The sequence below is a fragment of the Haliotis rubra genome, unplaced genomic scaffold (assembly GCF_003918875.1).
Source record: "Haliotis rubra isolate DU_JTF1 unplaced genomic scaffold, ASM391887v1 Scf10, whole genome shotgun sequence".
In the NCBI taxonomy this organism is placed as follows: domain Eukaryota; kingdom Metazoa; phylum Mollusca; class Gastropoda; order Lepetellida; family Haliotidae; genus Haliotis; species Haliotis rubra.
The window spans coordinates 103,902-119,830 of NW_025764892.1; the positions used below are offsets into that span (position 1 = coordinate 103,902).

At 38.8% G+C, this 15,929-nt stretch overlaps 1 protein-coding gene and 1 long non-coding RNA gene across 3 annotated transcripts; one reads left to right on the top strand and one right to left on the bottom strand.

The window, feature by feature from the left end:
* The first annotated feature begins 397 nt into the window (after positions 1–397).
* LOC124290317 lies at positions 398–14,693 on the top strand. The gene is made up of 3 exons (XR_006901902.1): positions 398–485; positions 5,893–5,896; positions 14,684–14,693. It is a non-coding gene; the product is annotated as an uncharacterized LOC124290317 (long non-coding RNA).
* On the bottom strand, positions 613–9,170 carry LOC124290164 (cytochrome P450 2C4-like). Of its 2 annotated transcripts, none has more exons than XM_046726893.1 (7): positions 9,054–9,170; positions 7,998–8,586; positions 7,289–7,501; positions 6,996–7,110; positions 6,568–6,833; positions 2,259–2,386; positions 613–1,667 (listed from the first exon to the last, which is right to left on the bottom strand). In XM_046726893.1, exons 2-7 carry the CDS (start codon positions 8,541–8,543, stop codon positions 1,457–1,459), a joined length of 1,479 nt encoding a protein of 492 aa, XP_046582849.1. In that variant the 5' UTR covers positions 8,544–8,586; positions 9,054–9,170; the 3' UTR covers positions 613–1,456. The 2 variants fall into 2 exon arrangements, with proteins under 2 accessions (XP_046582849.1, XP_046582922.1); XM_046726966.1 differs by having other exon boundaries at positions 9,044–9,108.
* Positions 14,694–15,929: the final 1,236 nt, after the last annotated feature.

Below are 15,929 nucleotides of genomic sequence, written 5' to 3' on the forward strand. Positions count from 1 at the left end.
TGAATTGGTTGACACATGTCATCGTATCCCAATTGTGGAGATCGATGTTCATGCTGGTGATCACTGGATTGTGTGGTCCATACTCAATTATTTACAGACCGCCGCCATATTGCCGGAATATTGAGTTAAACAACAAACCAACCAACCAACCATCCATCCAATGTTTGTTAATGCATAGTTGCAGCTGTCTTTCTATCGTATACATGTTCTTACCTCGTCAGGAATGATTGAGTGAGTGAGTTAATATTTATAGTCACATAGGCAATATTTCAGCGATATTATGACTTTAAAATGTTATATATTAACAATAAACGCAATTAAAATATAAAAAAACACACCAAAACCCCAAACAACACTGTCGACAAAGGAGAGTAAAATAACTAGAGTATCACAGACAATTAAACCTAGCAAGTAACTTTTAAAATTAGACAAATAGTACAGACAATACAATATAAAAACGGGCTGGAGATCATCAGCAACTGATGGTAGATCACCATGCTAGGGACTCAGGAATGATTGAGTGAGTGAGTGAGTTATGATTAACGTCACACCGGCAATATTTCAGCTATATAGTGACGAGAACACATGTGACACTGAAATCGATACATGAAATAGGTAAGTGAAGACAAAGCATTTATTCATTGCATTAGTTATCACATACAGAGTTATTGTAGAGTTAATAATTTAACTTTCCAGTATATTCACTGAAGGTGTCTTAATAAATGCTATATTTGTGCAGTGTCCTGGTTATATACTTTGACATTGAACATGCAGTAATGCTGTGGTACTGTCTGAAACAGAACTAATTACGTTGTGCAATTTGTATTGTAATTGTAACGGGTAGAAGCATTTGCTGTTTCATAATCATACAATCCTTTCAAAAACATCCGGATAACCTTTGCTATAAATAGTGCTCTCAGAAACTAACACCCCTCTCGTGAATAGTAATGTTCCGGAATAAAATCACATGTTATATTTCAAATGCACATATAGGAATAACGGCTGTTGCATATTTGGCCAACATACCTTCAATATCAGCGAGCAACTTCTTGCGTAGGGAAAAATATTATCTCCGCCCCTCTCTTAATGCAGTGAAAGGTTACGCAGGCAATATATCGCTTGTCTTTCAAGGAATAACATCTCACGATTTCATTGATAGTTACTCAGTATAAGATGTGGCATGAAACGTCTAGATTAACTACAAAAATATAACAATGACTAAGCATACAGAAATTAAATCCGTTGGGAATTAGTCGAAGTTGATAATATACTTGTCACATGGGTTGATTATGAAGACGTCACATGTATATCCATAGCTATAATGACTGCAATTAGTTCCTGTCGAGATACATGTAAATTTAGGGGTTATCAGGGAGAATGGCTCACGACAGAAGCTCTGACCCTTTCGACAAATCTCAAAACTTACGGTGTGTCGTAAGCAGGGACATTATGGCTCTCAATGTCTAGGTTTGAACTGCAGCTTGTATGGAGGTGGTTGTGAGATAAATTTAGGCTCGTATGTGCTTGGGTCGGATGAAGGGAAAGGCTCCGACGGATCACGAACAAGGTCGAAGTTTTGCAGGATAGACGTCAGTCCAAGAAATATCCTGACTCGGGCCAGCTTCTCACCAATACAAGAACGCTTTCCGACACCAAACGTCAGCAGTCTGCAAAGTAATACAGAACACGTGTAATCATGTGTATTTTTTTACTACCTACATTGCGTAATGATTTAAATGTACCTATGATTTACAGTCCCATGACGTTGTGTCCAGACCTAACATCTGATCATAATGAACGTTCATATCATGCATGAACAACGCGTGTTATACGCATCAGTCAAAGTATGTATGCTTTAAGGGGTACTCATCATCGTTCATACTACCGAGCTAAGCAAACGCTTAAAACTGCCGCCAAGGCAGCCTCCCCATGACCAGACAAAATGGCAAAGTGTGGATACAGTTTGTTTTTGCGGTATTCCAAGTTGTCCGAATAATTGAAAATTAAACAGTATAACTTTTCGACAGGTACCACCAAACGGGTGGGGTTGCATTGCGACGGGATAATGGTAGGACCTAAAACGACACCTCATCAATTATGCCACCGATCCAAGGATAACTTACAGCTTATTCAACAGCTATGAAAGGATGTTTAGGTTTTATTTCACAGGTATGTATTCAACGTATGGGACCTCTTTGTGTATAAGCTTTCTTTTTCCCCCAGCTGAAAACCCTGAATTGGGCTATATGCAGATCTACCTCTGACGCTTTTCATCCTCCGATGGCAGAAGTTCGCCATTATCATCCAAGAATCTGGTTGGATCAAACGTGAAGGGATTCTCCCAAAATGATTCGTCGTGGTGTACACGCCATACGTTGTAAATAACCTTCATAAAGAGAGATTCTTGTCATTATTGTGAACAATGTATTATGTTCTAATGTCAAAGAATATAAGTGTACTACAAAACCCTAGGATAAATTTACGATGAAAAATACAATTTTCAATGAAACTGTTCTGTTAATGTAGTGAGGGACATCCAAGATACAGTTGTTACAACTATTGATATTCTTTTTAATGATATAAATAGTTTTACAGTGTAACAGGGAAGTCAGATTGAGATTTGCATTAGTCGTTGAACGTCAGATAGATTTCGTTAGATGACTGGTCCACTATCCTTCATGTCCTTTACCATGGAAAGTAAAACGGATTTATATCGCATGAATCTGCCTCTGTCCTACATAGACATTCACAGATTCGACGAGGCATTTTCTAATCAAACGTCCATATCAACTGGGTTTATTTTATCTCATTGTCATCCCTAGTAAATTGAGAGTGGACGGTGATGATGCAGCGGCAGAAAATATAAACAATGGAACCCATTCAGTATCACATGAGATATATTTAGTATTCAAAATGGTGTCTAGTTTCATATTTTGTAAAAATATCATTTCTGTACCCATTAACTAAATAGCTGCAATAGTGGTAATGAATATGTAAAAATGGTTGTTACATGAACATCCATCCCTGTGCCATTAGAAATGCTATACGTTCTGAAGCACAAACTGACATATGATCATGAATCATATCGAGGGTCCAGAAAGCTCTAGCAGTACGAACTTGGAAGAATCTTTGGAGACTCCCGTCTATAATGGAACAAGATTCATAGCACAATCCTGACTTAAGGACAAGCCGAGGAGCAGTTTTAAAGGGTGTGGGTGGATCCACTTGATAGATGCAAGTGAACAATGAAGAAATAACCGGCAATGACTTCGAACAAGGATTTTGAGGGGGACTATCTAGAATGGAATCTGGAGCCAACTTCTGCATTGAGACGAAACGTTACCAACGTCTTAGCAATTCTTGCATCTGACAGCTGGGGGAACAAAATGGACGAACAATGAATGATTGACAGTTCATTATGACACATTCAAAAAGACAAAGGGGTGGCAATGTAAACAGAAGTTGTAATTTCCTTTTCCTTCCTACGAAATAACGCTTAAGTTGAAGGACCTTTTGACCACTGAGATGTTCAACTATTTCCTCGATATTCACATTAAAGTCAACATTTTAAATGACCCCCTTGCTTTGTTTCACACTCTTTGAGACACAGAATTCACAAATTGACGTAAATCCAAGGCACCCTTTAACTGATCAATGATCAACAGGTCATTTTTTCTAAACATAATTCACCAAATAAACATAACCTATAGATGCGTGAATGCCACGACAAAAAGAGAGTGGACTCAATCATTTCAGTGAGTGAGTGAGTATGGTCTTACGCCGTAAATTGGGCTTCCAACATTTTACAATCGTTTTAGGCTAGGTCTGATGTGAACAGGTGAAAACATTACAATTTTAGATAGCAAACCATGGTGTTTACGCCTTTTCGATACAGTCTGACATAATTGGCAGCACATTATGCATGGGTAGATGTTACCTCGATTGTGTTAAAATATATCATTATATCCCAGCCCGTCAATATCACCATCAATATCGAAGACTAAAGAAGTGTTCGCCAAGTGTTCGCACATGGGGCGAGGTAGACTAAGGCTTAGTCTCTGAATATATATAATTTTGATAGTAACAAACAAGTCAATTTATATTGAAAAGGAGCCCTAGGGAAATCAGAGATTCAGAGACTAAAAATATCTGCATTGGGGCTACACGTGCTGGGGCCATTACCAATTAGAAGTCACATCATACAACCATCAGATAACGCTATAAGTGAAAGGCATATTTATTGGCCCTCCTGTTAAGCCCTGTCCTATCTCCATGCTGTCATCACCTCATGTGGGCCGGTCAAGTGCCCCTACTGCCTAACATTTTACTTTTGGGAAACTTGCAGCCCACAATGTCACTTGGACACTAGATGACCAAGGTGCAAGATCTGTGTGGAACACCAACAAAATTATTTATGGATTTGAACTTATCTCCAAATTCAAAAGTTTCCATCTGTATATATGCTAAGAGGATATAGATAACCACCTTTTTTTAATCAAACTGTTCAATGGGGCCAGCGTCTGTCTTACGCTTGAAGATGTTCCGGGTATTTCTAGATACTACATCATCATCACTAGATTTCACCGTGCATGCCTCAATCACATCACAAAGGTAAACAGATTCAATTCCAAGATGCTGTGCCTTTTGAATTTGGTTCTTCATGAGAAGGCGACTAACTGGGTCGGGTGGTCAGGCTTGCTGACTTGGTTGACACATGTCATCGTATCCCAATTGTGTAGATGCTCATGCTGTTGATCACTGGATTGTCTGGTCCAGACTCGACTTATTTACAGACCGCCGCCATATATGGAATATTACTGAATGCGGTGTAAACCCAAACTCACTCACTCACTCACTCTTCATGCTAGGTCCCTGCCATATGTTTTACTGTTGAGCAATTAGATAAAAAGAGATACTCAAAACACACCAGAGTTTCACACAATAATCTTATATCTGGTATAAGAAAAATAACCCTTGTTTTAATTACAATTAAATCTTTAACCGCATTTACAATTGGGCTGCTCTGTGTGGACCCAAGTCAGACAATGAAACAATACTTTTTACAACATTACATTCAGGAGGAACCTTTCCCCAAGATTTTGCTTGATTTGTCTCTTTAAGACCAGAAACTGTGCACAAGGCCTCCACTATAGCTTCATGTCACCCAATGTGCTTGTTAATTAAGAGTTGACAGATGAAAATGTGAGGCAAGATTCCAGACAACTGGTGAGGATGTTTGTCCGGCCAGCCATGGCAGTTAGATATGTTTACTTTGTAATCCGACCCCCAAAGTGAGTTAGTTTTCTTGCAGATGTTAACAGACCCTGAATCTGAGGAAATCTAGACTTGCTTTATTTAGGGCTTTAGCATTGCAGAGAGGGCTTGGCAGTAGGGAAAATAATGTGGTTCAGGGACTGTGAGACAGACTAGGGGCGAGGTGTCAGTCGCTCTGCACTTTACCAAGTGAAATAAGAAAATGGGAATGTTAGCCAATATTTTAGGCTAACCATATGATAAACTTACTGTGATGATGTAATTTGTATATGACATTCCAAAAGATGGAAATGTAACAGTAACTAGCCCAATAGATGCCAAAACAGCGACAGAGTGTGTCAACACTGAGGTTGGAGGTAGTCGGTAACAATACTCGTGTGTTCCTGCGATGCCATCGTGAAACACAAAACGAGGTCTATGTTGGCGTATCAGTGGCACCACGTGTTCCTCAAGGATGTTGTGACGGTAGAACTGCCCAGTGAAACGTCAGTGAATAACAAAATCACGTGAATAACAAACCCTCACCATTACTGAGCCTATCCCAAAAGGATCGTTCTGTCTAACATTAGCGGCGTGAAAATGCCCATTCCCTTTCAACCACAGGTGTCAATCTGTCAGTGAAGTCCAAAGATAACCTCAGTTCCCTTAAAAACATAACGTTTGCCCCAAAACGTTTGATCCACCGCTGCAGTTCTTGGCACGAACGACGTCTTGCAATAATGAGCCAGTCTGTCAATCGTGGGGAAAAACTCCATCCATGTTGCTGATTACAAATGATGCTAACATCTGTAAGCTTGTGAAGCTCATCTTCAATTTGACTTTCGTACTTTGATCACGGGTACATACTCCTCATGTGAGTGAGTTTGTGAGTTAATGTTTAGCGTCACATCGTGACGTGACGAGAGCAATGTAATTTATATCAATAGTGAAATAAATAAAAAATAGTACGTAAAAACTTGTCATCGCAGGACAGTAAAAATACTAGGTTATCACAGCTCTTCATTTAAAACTAGTACGCTATCATAAAAATAAATCACTAGAGACAACAGTACAATATAAAAAGACGGACTATAGATCACCAGCAACTGAAGGTTGATCACCATACTAGGGACCATGGGAACTTACAGTACTTTTGCTTCCTGCATGGATCAAATATCTGGATATCTGCTGGATTTATATCAACTCCTCAGCGGCTGGTGATTGTAGTCTACTCCTGATGTGAACGGAATAGCCCCTACTTTCTTTTAAGTGTATTTTGCGGATATGTTGCCCTTCAGTACTTCGAACACGTACCCTTGTGCCTTTGGGGATGCTGTAACCTTTATAGCTGCAGTCTTGGGTAGTGTTTCTTGGTCCAGGCGTACCGACAGGAGTGTAGAAGCGATGTATTTCTAATTCCACAGCCTTACTGTAGGGCATTTCGTTCCGGTCCTCAAAACCAGGAAGTCGGTCCTTTCCAACCACTCTCTGGATCTCCTCCTGGATCTTCTTCTGGACCTCAGGGAAGTTTACCATTGCAGCTAGGGCATTGTACATGGTTGGTTTTGTTGTGATAACACCTATCCACATAATAGAAAATCGTGATTTAGTTTGGGACCTGGCATCTGTGAAGTGATTATTATTTACATTTTCTTGGGTGACAGGAATAGTACAAAACTATTTCTGTATAGAGATGTACAACCTAGAAAGTATACTGCTTCATCTTATTTTTACAGTATTACCTGCAAGCACCGAATCCACCATGACACCTTTTATATTTTCCGTTGATATCAATCCCTCCTCATGCTCTTGTAAAAGCAAAGTGTAGAGACAGTTGGGCGTCGTATCCTTGGATTCCTTCAAAATTATGTCCAATCTATTACACCATATTTGCAATCAGGGTTTTCTGATTATACTACAATATTCGTGCAATTTGTTTAAAGTACATACACTACCATTAATTTCACAGCGTCATTCAGACGTGTTTTACTTGACATTAATTCAACATTTCTTAGTATTAGTTTGTATACATTACCTGTGATATTTTGTCAAAAGTTTCGGTAAAATAGTGGCAACCATCCTTCAAAGATTGGCAAGCGTGTCTCAGCTGTGGTATCAACGTCGTACTAAACGGGACATTGTCAATGAGAAACTGGTTCTTGTGGTGTAAAAGGACAACATAGGCATCTGAAATTTTCTGACAATTTTCCAGTGTCTTATGGCCAAGTTGAAATCTTCGTCCACAAAGCTGAAATAAAATACACTAGCTGTGAATTGACACAGGTGAATGCTGCGGTCATCAATATAACTAGAAGCGAGAAAACCCTTTCCACGTCGCTTGTACACTTGTGACTATCATGAGTTTATATTTGTTTCCGCAGTATTACAGCTGTACGATGTTGTTTGTAAAGAAATCGAGTCCAGATTGTCACGATGTGATGCGATAACAGAGCATGTGTTTATGAATAACTATGAAATAGTGATGATACCAGGTGTTCGCGAAAAGGTGACTCGTCATAAATGTATGCTAAGTTCAGTCAATTAATCACCTGAAATAATTCGGGAACGTACGGTATAAGTCAAAATAGGGAATTGCATTGGACATTATTTTTGTCACTGATGCATTAAATTTGGAAATTATGTTGCGGAAGTTGACACCCAATTCATCATGAGTACCATTGACGGATAAACGCAATGGTTCCTAATTATTACTGAAAATTCTTCAGAAGAAGGCACCAACTTACCATAACCAAGATCACGTTGCTGACATATTGGTTCAGGTCATTCCACGGGTCAAAAGAGACTTCATTTCGTTCTCTGCACCTGTTTATCATTTCTTGTATTTCTGCTTGGGCAAGATGCTCAACATTTTTCAGAGCAGTTCCATATCGTTTTATTCCTCGAAAGGTCAGTTTTCTCAGGTATTGCTGTGTGTCACTAGCCGTCTGGAAAAACAAATCATCCGGAAGCAAATACTTGCTAATGTATGAATTAACCCTTCCACTAAAGATGTCAGCATATGCAGGAGAAAGAAGGAGGTCCCTTATGGTGTGGAACTGGTCCAAAATGAGTACAGGTTCCATTAACAAATGGACGGTGAATATGCCGTCGTGTTGCGAACCCAATCTAGTGAGATCATAGAGCATTGTAGAGTCTTTTATTTCTTGGAAATTGCCCAGAACTGGCAGTGGTTTTGGACCAGGAGGCATCTTGCTATACTTCCGTTTCCACTGATAAATGTAGGCGATGAACAGCCCAACAGCTGCCCCCAGTATAATCGCAGTCAACATCCTGTTACAACGTCAGTGAAGAGACACAGATTTGTATGTATGTCTAAAACAGAAAGAAGAGGCAGTATATCAATTAGGGCTGGGACCGGTAACCCAGATACCCTGCCCGGGTGGGTAATGAGTTGGACCCGGTACCCGTCTCAGTACCCGGACCCGTTATGATCATGTGACTACTAGATTAAACAACGTAATATTCTTTCATAATTAAAAGGTTGTATTGTCTTTGAAGATTTAGACATAATTGATAATACATGGTTAAAATATTGAAAAAGTCGAAAAAAATTCTCGAAACTGAAGAATATATCTTACAAAGTTGATGTCAGGAATTAACAAAATGGGTATAAGAGTAGGGTAGGGTAACAGGGGCTGGGGTAGCCGGGTAGAACAAATTGGACCCCTCCCAGTTCTAATATCCATGACGGACACATGTCTTTGAGAAAAAATGACAACTGGAAATGAATGCACCATAATTTTCACCTCACCACATATACAATACATACAAATAGTTACCTGTCCCTGTCCCGGACAACCAGCAAGAATGAACGTTGTTAAACCTGTTTGTACTATGGTGTTTGGCCCCTACATCTGTGAAAGTTGATCCGCAGATTGTGGTTCGACATGTTTTAACAAGTCTGCAGAGTGGAAGTGTGCACCCTATTTATTCACGTCATAGCTGGTTGGGTAATGAAGGCCATGACACAATTCTGAACGACTTGTTATCTAGTCTTAAGTATATATTTAAAATTATATGGCAATACGTTTTGATCTATAAAATGTTCTTATTATGTAAACAACTTGTTGACAAAGAAGAGCCTAACAACCATAAATATATCACAGTTTTCTCATTATAACTAGTTTTCGACTATATTTATGATCCAACTGTAACAGATGAGAAAATATGAAAAAGAAAATTTACATATTGTTTATCAATAGCATAATTACGGGGCTGCAGATATTAGAATTGCAATGAATTATGTGATTACAATGAACATTCAAACGTCTGCTGAACACCCAAATGTATGTGAAAGGGCATTTAAACTTGTGTAAAAAAAGTCAGGAATGACAGATATGATACATACCTTTATATTTGTTAAGAAAAGAATTGGTTAGCTAGAAGTTGGTTATATATACTGACCAGCAATAAAAACGCAACTCAAAATTCATAAAAATTATACTTTTCCAGCCTGAGTTTGGATTTGATACTTTAACACAATTGTTTTGATTTCTTGAATTGCGTTTTTTTTGCTGGTCAGTATATGCCATTGTTAATATGTGTCTCTTTTGTATGTGGGCCTATGGTCTTTCGTGCAATAAAGAATTGAACTGAGTATATGAAACTTGATGCTTTATTTCTATATTTCTGGTTTGCATCAAGTATGATTATCTTAAAGCTTTAACATATGTCAGTGAAAAACTCGTGCGTGCACAATAAAGAATGTTTATCTACTATGTGCCAGGTCAAATGCTAGCACACTGACATGCACAGTCAGCCTTTGACTTGATTGCGTTGTTTGCAACGATAGTTTGGTGGCGTGAGTGGTTGAGATACAATTTATTATCAGCAGTATTTCAGCCACAAGGTTTTAATGCATACACACAAGTGCATTATGAATACAACTCTTTTTATGTTACCACAAAATAATGTTTACAGAAGGCTATTTATAAGCCACAAGCAACAAAAGCCAGGCCATCTCGCTGATTGTGTTTTCAGATTTCTATATTGATGTTAAAGCAAGGTTACTTGACACACCCCTGGCGACCAATCTTTTAGTATACGTGAAATCGACATCAGTATTATAAATGCCACAAACATCTGCTACAACAAATGTGTATTCTGTAGCCTGCTGGGGATGAACCTGCAGGCCAGGCCTAATGTTTTGCATGCATAGTATTTTCTAATGTTCTTGTTTGTTAAATACTTTTGTTTTTAAAACAAATATTTGTGAAATATGTAGTCTGAATGTTGAATGCCGCAGCTGCTAGCTATTTTGAGCAATTCAACCAGGTCAAAATCTTCATGCGGTCATTATAATAAAGAAAAAGGTCAGTGTTATCTACATGGACTATATTTATGATACGACTGTGACGGATGAGAAAATATAAAAAAGAACATTTACATATTCTTTATCAATTGCATAATTGCACGGCTGTAGATATTAGAATTTCAATGAATTATGTGATTACAATGAACACCCAACTGTAAGTGAAAGGGCATTTAAATTTGTATAGGATAAATATGGAATGACAGATATGTTTCGATACCTATATTTCTGTTAAGAAAAGAATTGGTTAGTTACAAGTTGATTACATATACTGACCAGCAATAAAACCGCAACTCAAAATTCATGAAAATTATACTTTTTCAGCATGATTTGACTAACTGGCTTTCGCATGTGTTTATGAAGGGTGCCACCGATGGGGCAGAAAACGATATTCTTTTATAGCAAACACGTCGGAATTGTACAATCGGATCTGTATTTTGCAGAGATTTCTTAAGGACTATTTGGAGAATGTGGAAACTGGCTAACATTACAGTCTCCTGCATTACCAAACTGCCTGACGAATGTTGGCAATTAGCTCACAAGGATTTCGGCACATATATACAACTTCAGTAACCGGAGATGGTCAGGAATATTCTGCTCTGCCATGTATGTATACACTTGCATGGCATTGCTGTCTTGATAATTTACCACTTATTAGTGGAATTGTTTGCGATCCTGTTGCTTTTGCATACTCAAGAAGTGTGTGTTTGCTGGTGCATCCATGGTATTCGTGACGTGGCTCCCTTGGGACATGCCCCAACTCCAGCATGGTTGGCTTGTATACAGGAGAAAGCTGAGTGGGCTGCGGAGATGAAAGAGATATTTCTTCTTTTCGTTCTGCAACCCAGTGATAACCAGCTTATTGGGTAGCCCTAACTGTATGATGTACGTTTGGTTCAGGGGAACAAATCCTCTGTTGTGTCCGTTGTTGTGCATTTGTACTGAATGTAAACAGATTGAATTAAAGCTTAACAGCTGGGACGCCACAGCAGTGGGGTAACTGTTCTAACAGTTGTCCTTTTGTTTACAGCTAGTCGTCTTTAAATTGACAGAGCCTAGGTTCTGATTTTCACTTGTGACACCCCTAATTTGTTTACAAATATTCAACCCGATGGTTTGACTTATCTTGAACATTATTTTGATGTCATTGTGGCTTACCATCCCGATAAACACATGGTTCTAGTGGATGATCGAAATCCCAGAATGAAGGATTTTCTAGATTTAACACCAGAAGACACTACTGATTTTAATGGTAAGGATTATCTTGACGTACCAAGATCATGCAGAGTAACCATATCATGTGTGACCTTCAGTGGAGGAAGATGTGTTGATTGTGACAGACTCCTCTTCACTTCTCCCATATATCCCATTATTTAGAGGTCAGCACCGCCCGACTGTCCGACAAGCCATTTTCCTCTGCCCCCAGGCATTTGTTTACATCAATAAATCGTGAATTTCATATGACCCGATCCTAACACTTGATTTAGAAAAGGCACACGTGTGCATACATAACGTCATGCATATGCCTTGGAATGATCAGCCCATTGATTGGACCAGCCCCCATCCTACCAGTCGTCCACGTTGGGAAAAACTTAGGTGCAACATATATCAACATATAATAGTTTAAAACCTCAGTGACCCCATGAATGGTCATGATAAGACGTCTGACAAATTGGTGAGAGATCTTGACTGTAATATTTGACTTGTTTGAGACAAAATCCACAAAAAGTATCAGCACTCCTGATTCCAAGGCTATCGGGAGCTGATCGTAAACTGACAAACACATGTTCAAACTATATGAACTCAAAAGACATCGTCCAAACGCAACAATTGTCCTTCCACTTCAATAACAACTGCAAGATGGGGTCCTGCATGACTTCGCCAGACCCAATACAACCTAACATGTAAAGAACGTCCTTACAGCCAACAACAGCAACGTTTGCAGTGACATGCTTGGAGTTTGAATACATGAAATGGGCAAGTGAAGACAAAACATTATTCGTGATATAAGTTATCATATAACATACTTATTATAGAGTTAATGATTTAACTTTCCAGTATATTCATTGAATGTGTCTTTAATAAATTCTCTATTTATGCAGTGTTGTGATTATATAGTTTATGATTGAACATCACTAATGCTGTGGCACTGTCTGAAACAGAACTAATGACGTAGTGCACTTTCTATTGTAATTGTAACGGGTAGAAGCATTTAATTGTTGTTTCATAATCATACAATCCTTTCAAAAACACCCGGAGAACCTTTGCTATAAATACAGCTCTCAAAAACTAACACCCTTTCGTGAATAGTAATGTTCCGGAATAAAATCACATGTTATACTTCAAATGCACATATAGGAATTACGTATGTGGCATATTTGGCCCCTAACCTTCAATAACAGAGAGGCAACTTAGTTAATTTCTTGTATGGGGAAAAGTTATTATCTCCGCCCCTCTTTTTATTCAGACACAGGTTAGGCAAGCAACGCATTGCTTGTCTTTCAAGGAATACCATCTCACGATCTCATTGATAGTTACTCAGTATAAGATGTGGCATGAAACGTCTAGAATAACTACAAAAATATAACATTGACTACATGTACTGAAATTATGTCTATCTGGAATTAGTCGAAGTTAATAATATACTTGTCACATGGGTTGATTATGAAGACGTCATATGCATATCCATAACTATAATGATTGCAATTAGTTCCTGTTGAGATACACGTATACAACCTTAGGGCTCAACATGGAGAATGGCTCACGACAGAAGCTCTAACACTTTCGACAAATCTCCAAGCTTATGCGTGTGTCGTAAACAGGGACATTATGGCTCTCAATGTCTAGGTTTGAACTGCAACTTGTATGGAGGTGGTTGCAGCATAAAGTTAGGCTCGTATGTGTTTGGGTCGGATGAAGGGAAAGGCTCCGACGGATCACGAACAAGGTCGAAGTTTTGCAGGATAGACGTCAGTCCAAGAAATATCCTGACTCGGGCCAGCTTCTCACCAATACAAGAGCACTTTCCAACACCAAACGTCAGCAGTCTGCAAAGTAATACAGAACACGTGTAATCATGTGTATTTTTATACTACCTACATTGCGTAATGATTTAAATGTACCTATGATTTACAGTCCCATGACGTTGTGTCCAGACCTAACATCTGATCATAATGAACGTTCATATCATGCATGAACAACGCGTGATATACGCATCAGTCAAAGTATGTATGCTCTAAGAATGTACGCCAGAGACCCAACACCGACTAGCAAGGATGGCATGATGAAAGAGGCAATACCAAGGATAACTAACCTCAGCTATGAAAGGACAGTTAGGTTTTATTTCACAAGTATGTATTCAACCTATGGGACCTGTTTGTGTATAAGCTTTCTTTCTCCCTGCTGAAAATCCTAAATTGGACTGTATGCAGGCTGACATATGCAAATTTACCTCTGACGCTTTTCATCCTCCGGTGGCAGAAGGTCGCCATTATCATCCAAGAATCTGGTTGGATCAAACGTGAAGGGATTCTCCCAAAATGATTCGTCGTGGTGTACACGCCATACGTTGTAAACAACCTTCATAAAGAAAGATTCTTGTCATTATTGTGAAAAATGTATTATGTTCTAATGTCAAAGAATACAAGTGTACTACAAAACCCTAGGATAACATTACAACGAAAAATACAATTGTCAAGGAATCAGTTCTGTTAATAAAGGGAGGGATATTCAATATGCAGTTGTTACAACTATGGATATTCTATATCTTGAATGAGATAAAAAAAAAATTACAGTGTGACAGGGAAGTCAGATTGAGATTTGTCTTAGTCGTTGAACGTCATATAGATTTCGTTAGCCGATTGGCCCACTGTCCTTCATGTCCTTTACCATGGAAAGTAAAACGGATTTATATCGCATGAATCTGCCTCTGTCCTACATAGACAGATTCGACGAGGCATTTTTTAATCAAACGTCCATATCAACTGGGTTTATTTTATCTCATTGTCATCCCTAGTAAATTGAGAGTGGACGGTGATGATGCAGCGGCAGAAAATATAAACAATGGAACCCATTCAATATCACATGAGATACATTTAGTATTCAAAATGGTGTCTTTTTTCAAATTTTGTAAAAATATCATTTCTGTACCCATTAACTAAATAGCTGCAATAGTGGTAATGAATATGTAAAAATGGTTGTTACATGAACATCCATCCCTGTGCCATTAGAAATGCTATACGTTCTGAAGCACAAACTGATATATGATCATGAATCATATCGAGGGATCCAGAAAGCTTCAACAGTACGAACTTGGAAGAATCTTTGGAGACTCCCGTCTATAATGGAACACGATTCATAGCACAATCCTGACTTAAGGATAAGCCGAGGAGCAGTTTTAAAGGGTGTGGGTGGATCCACTTGATAGATGCAAGTGAACAATGAAGAAATAACCGGCAATGACTTCGAACAAGGATTTTGAGGGGGACTATCTAGAATGGAATCTGGAGCCAACTTCTGCATTGAGACGAAACGTTACCAACGTCTTAGCAATTCTTGCATCTGACAGCTGGGGGAACAAAAAAGACGAACAATGAATGATTGACAGCTCATTATGACACATTCAAAAAGACAAAGGGGTGGAAATGTAAACAGTCAACAGTGAGTGAGTTAGTGAGTGACTGAGTAAATATGGTTTTACGCCGCTTTTAGCAATATTCTAGCAATATGACGGCGGGTGACACCAGAATTGGGCTTCACATATTGTACAATCAATTTAGGCTAGGTCTGGGATTGTTGTACACAGGTGGGAATAGCAGAAAAATGACGTCATCATCGAACATCTGGCTGACCTCATTTCAAAGGGGTGTCAATGACTTTGTACAGAGCTGACCTTGGGATAAACCAATTTTCCCAGAGGAATTTTTAGATCAGGTGCATAGCAACCGAAGGAGAATGACATCATGGCATACGGATAGATCAACTGGTTTAATCCGGTTTGGGAATAAAAATATATAAACCCCTTCATTTCGGATCATGCATCACTTCATCCCTGACTACACAGACGACATCCAGCTATACAACTCTCTCTGTCTCATACCACTTCCCATTTCTCACATGGGAACCTCCTTTCTCCTGCCATCATATTGCTAGAATCTGGCTTCTTAAGCGAGCGAAAACAATGCCCACTCACACGTGTCACTTTCATTCACTTTCAAACACATATTAAAACAGTGAAACGAGTAATTGAGACAGTATGTAGTTAGGTAATGATTTGAGGTGACTCTGACCAGTCCACTCAGTTTCTTTGTATTTTGTTTTGTGTTTTGTCACCATGTCCATATTG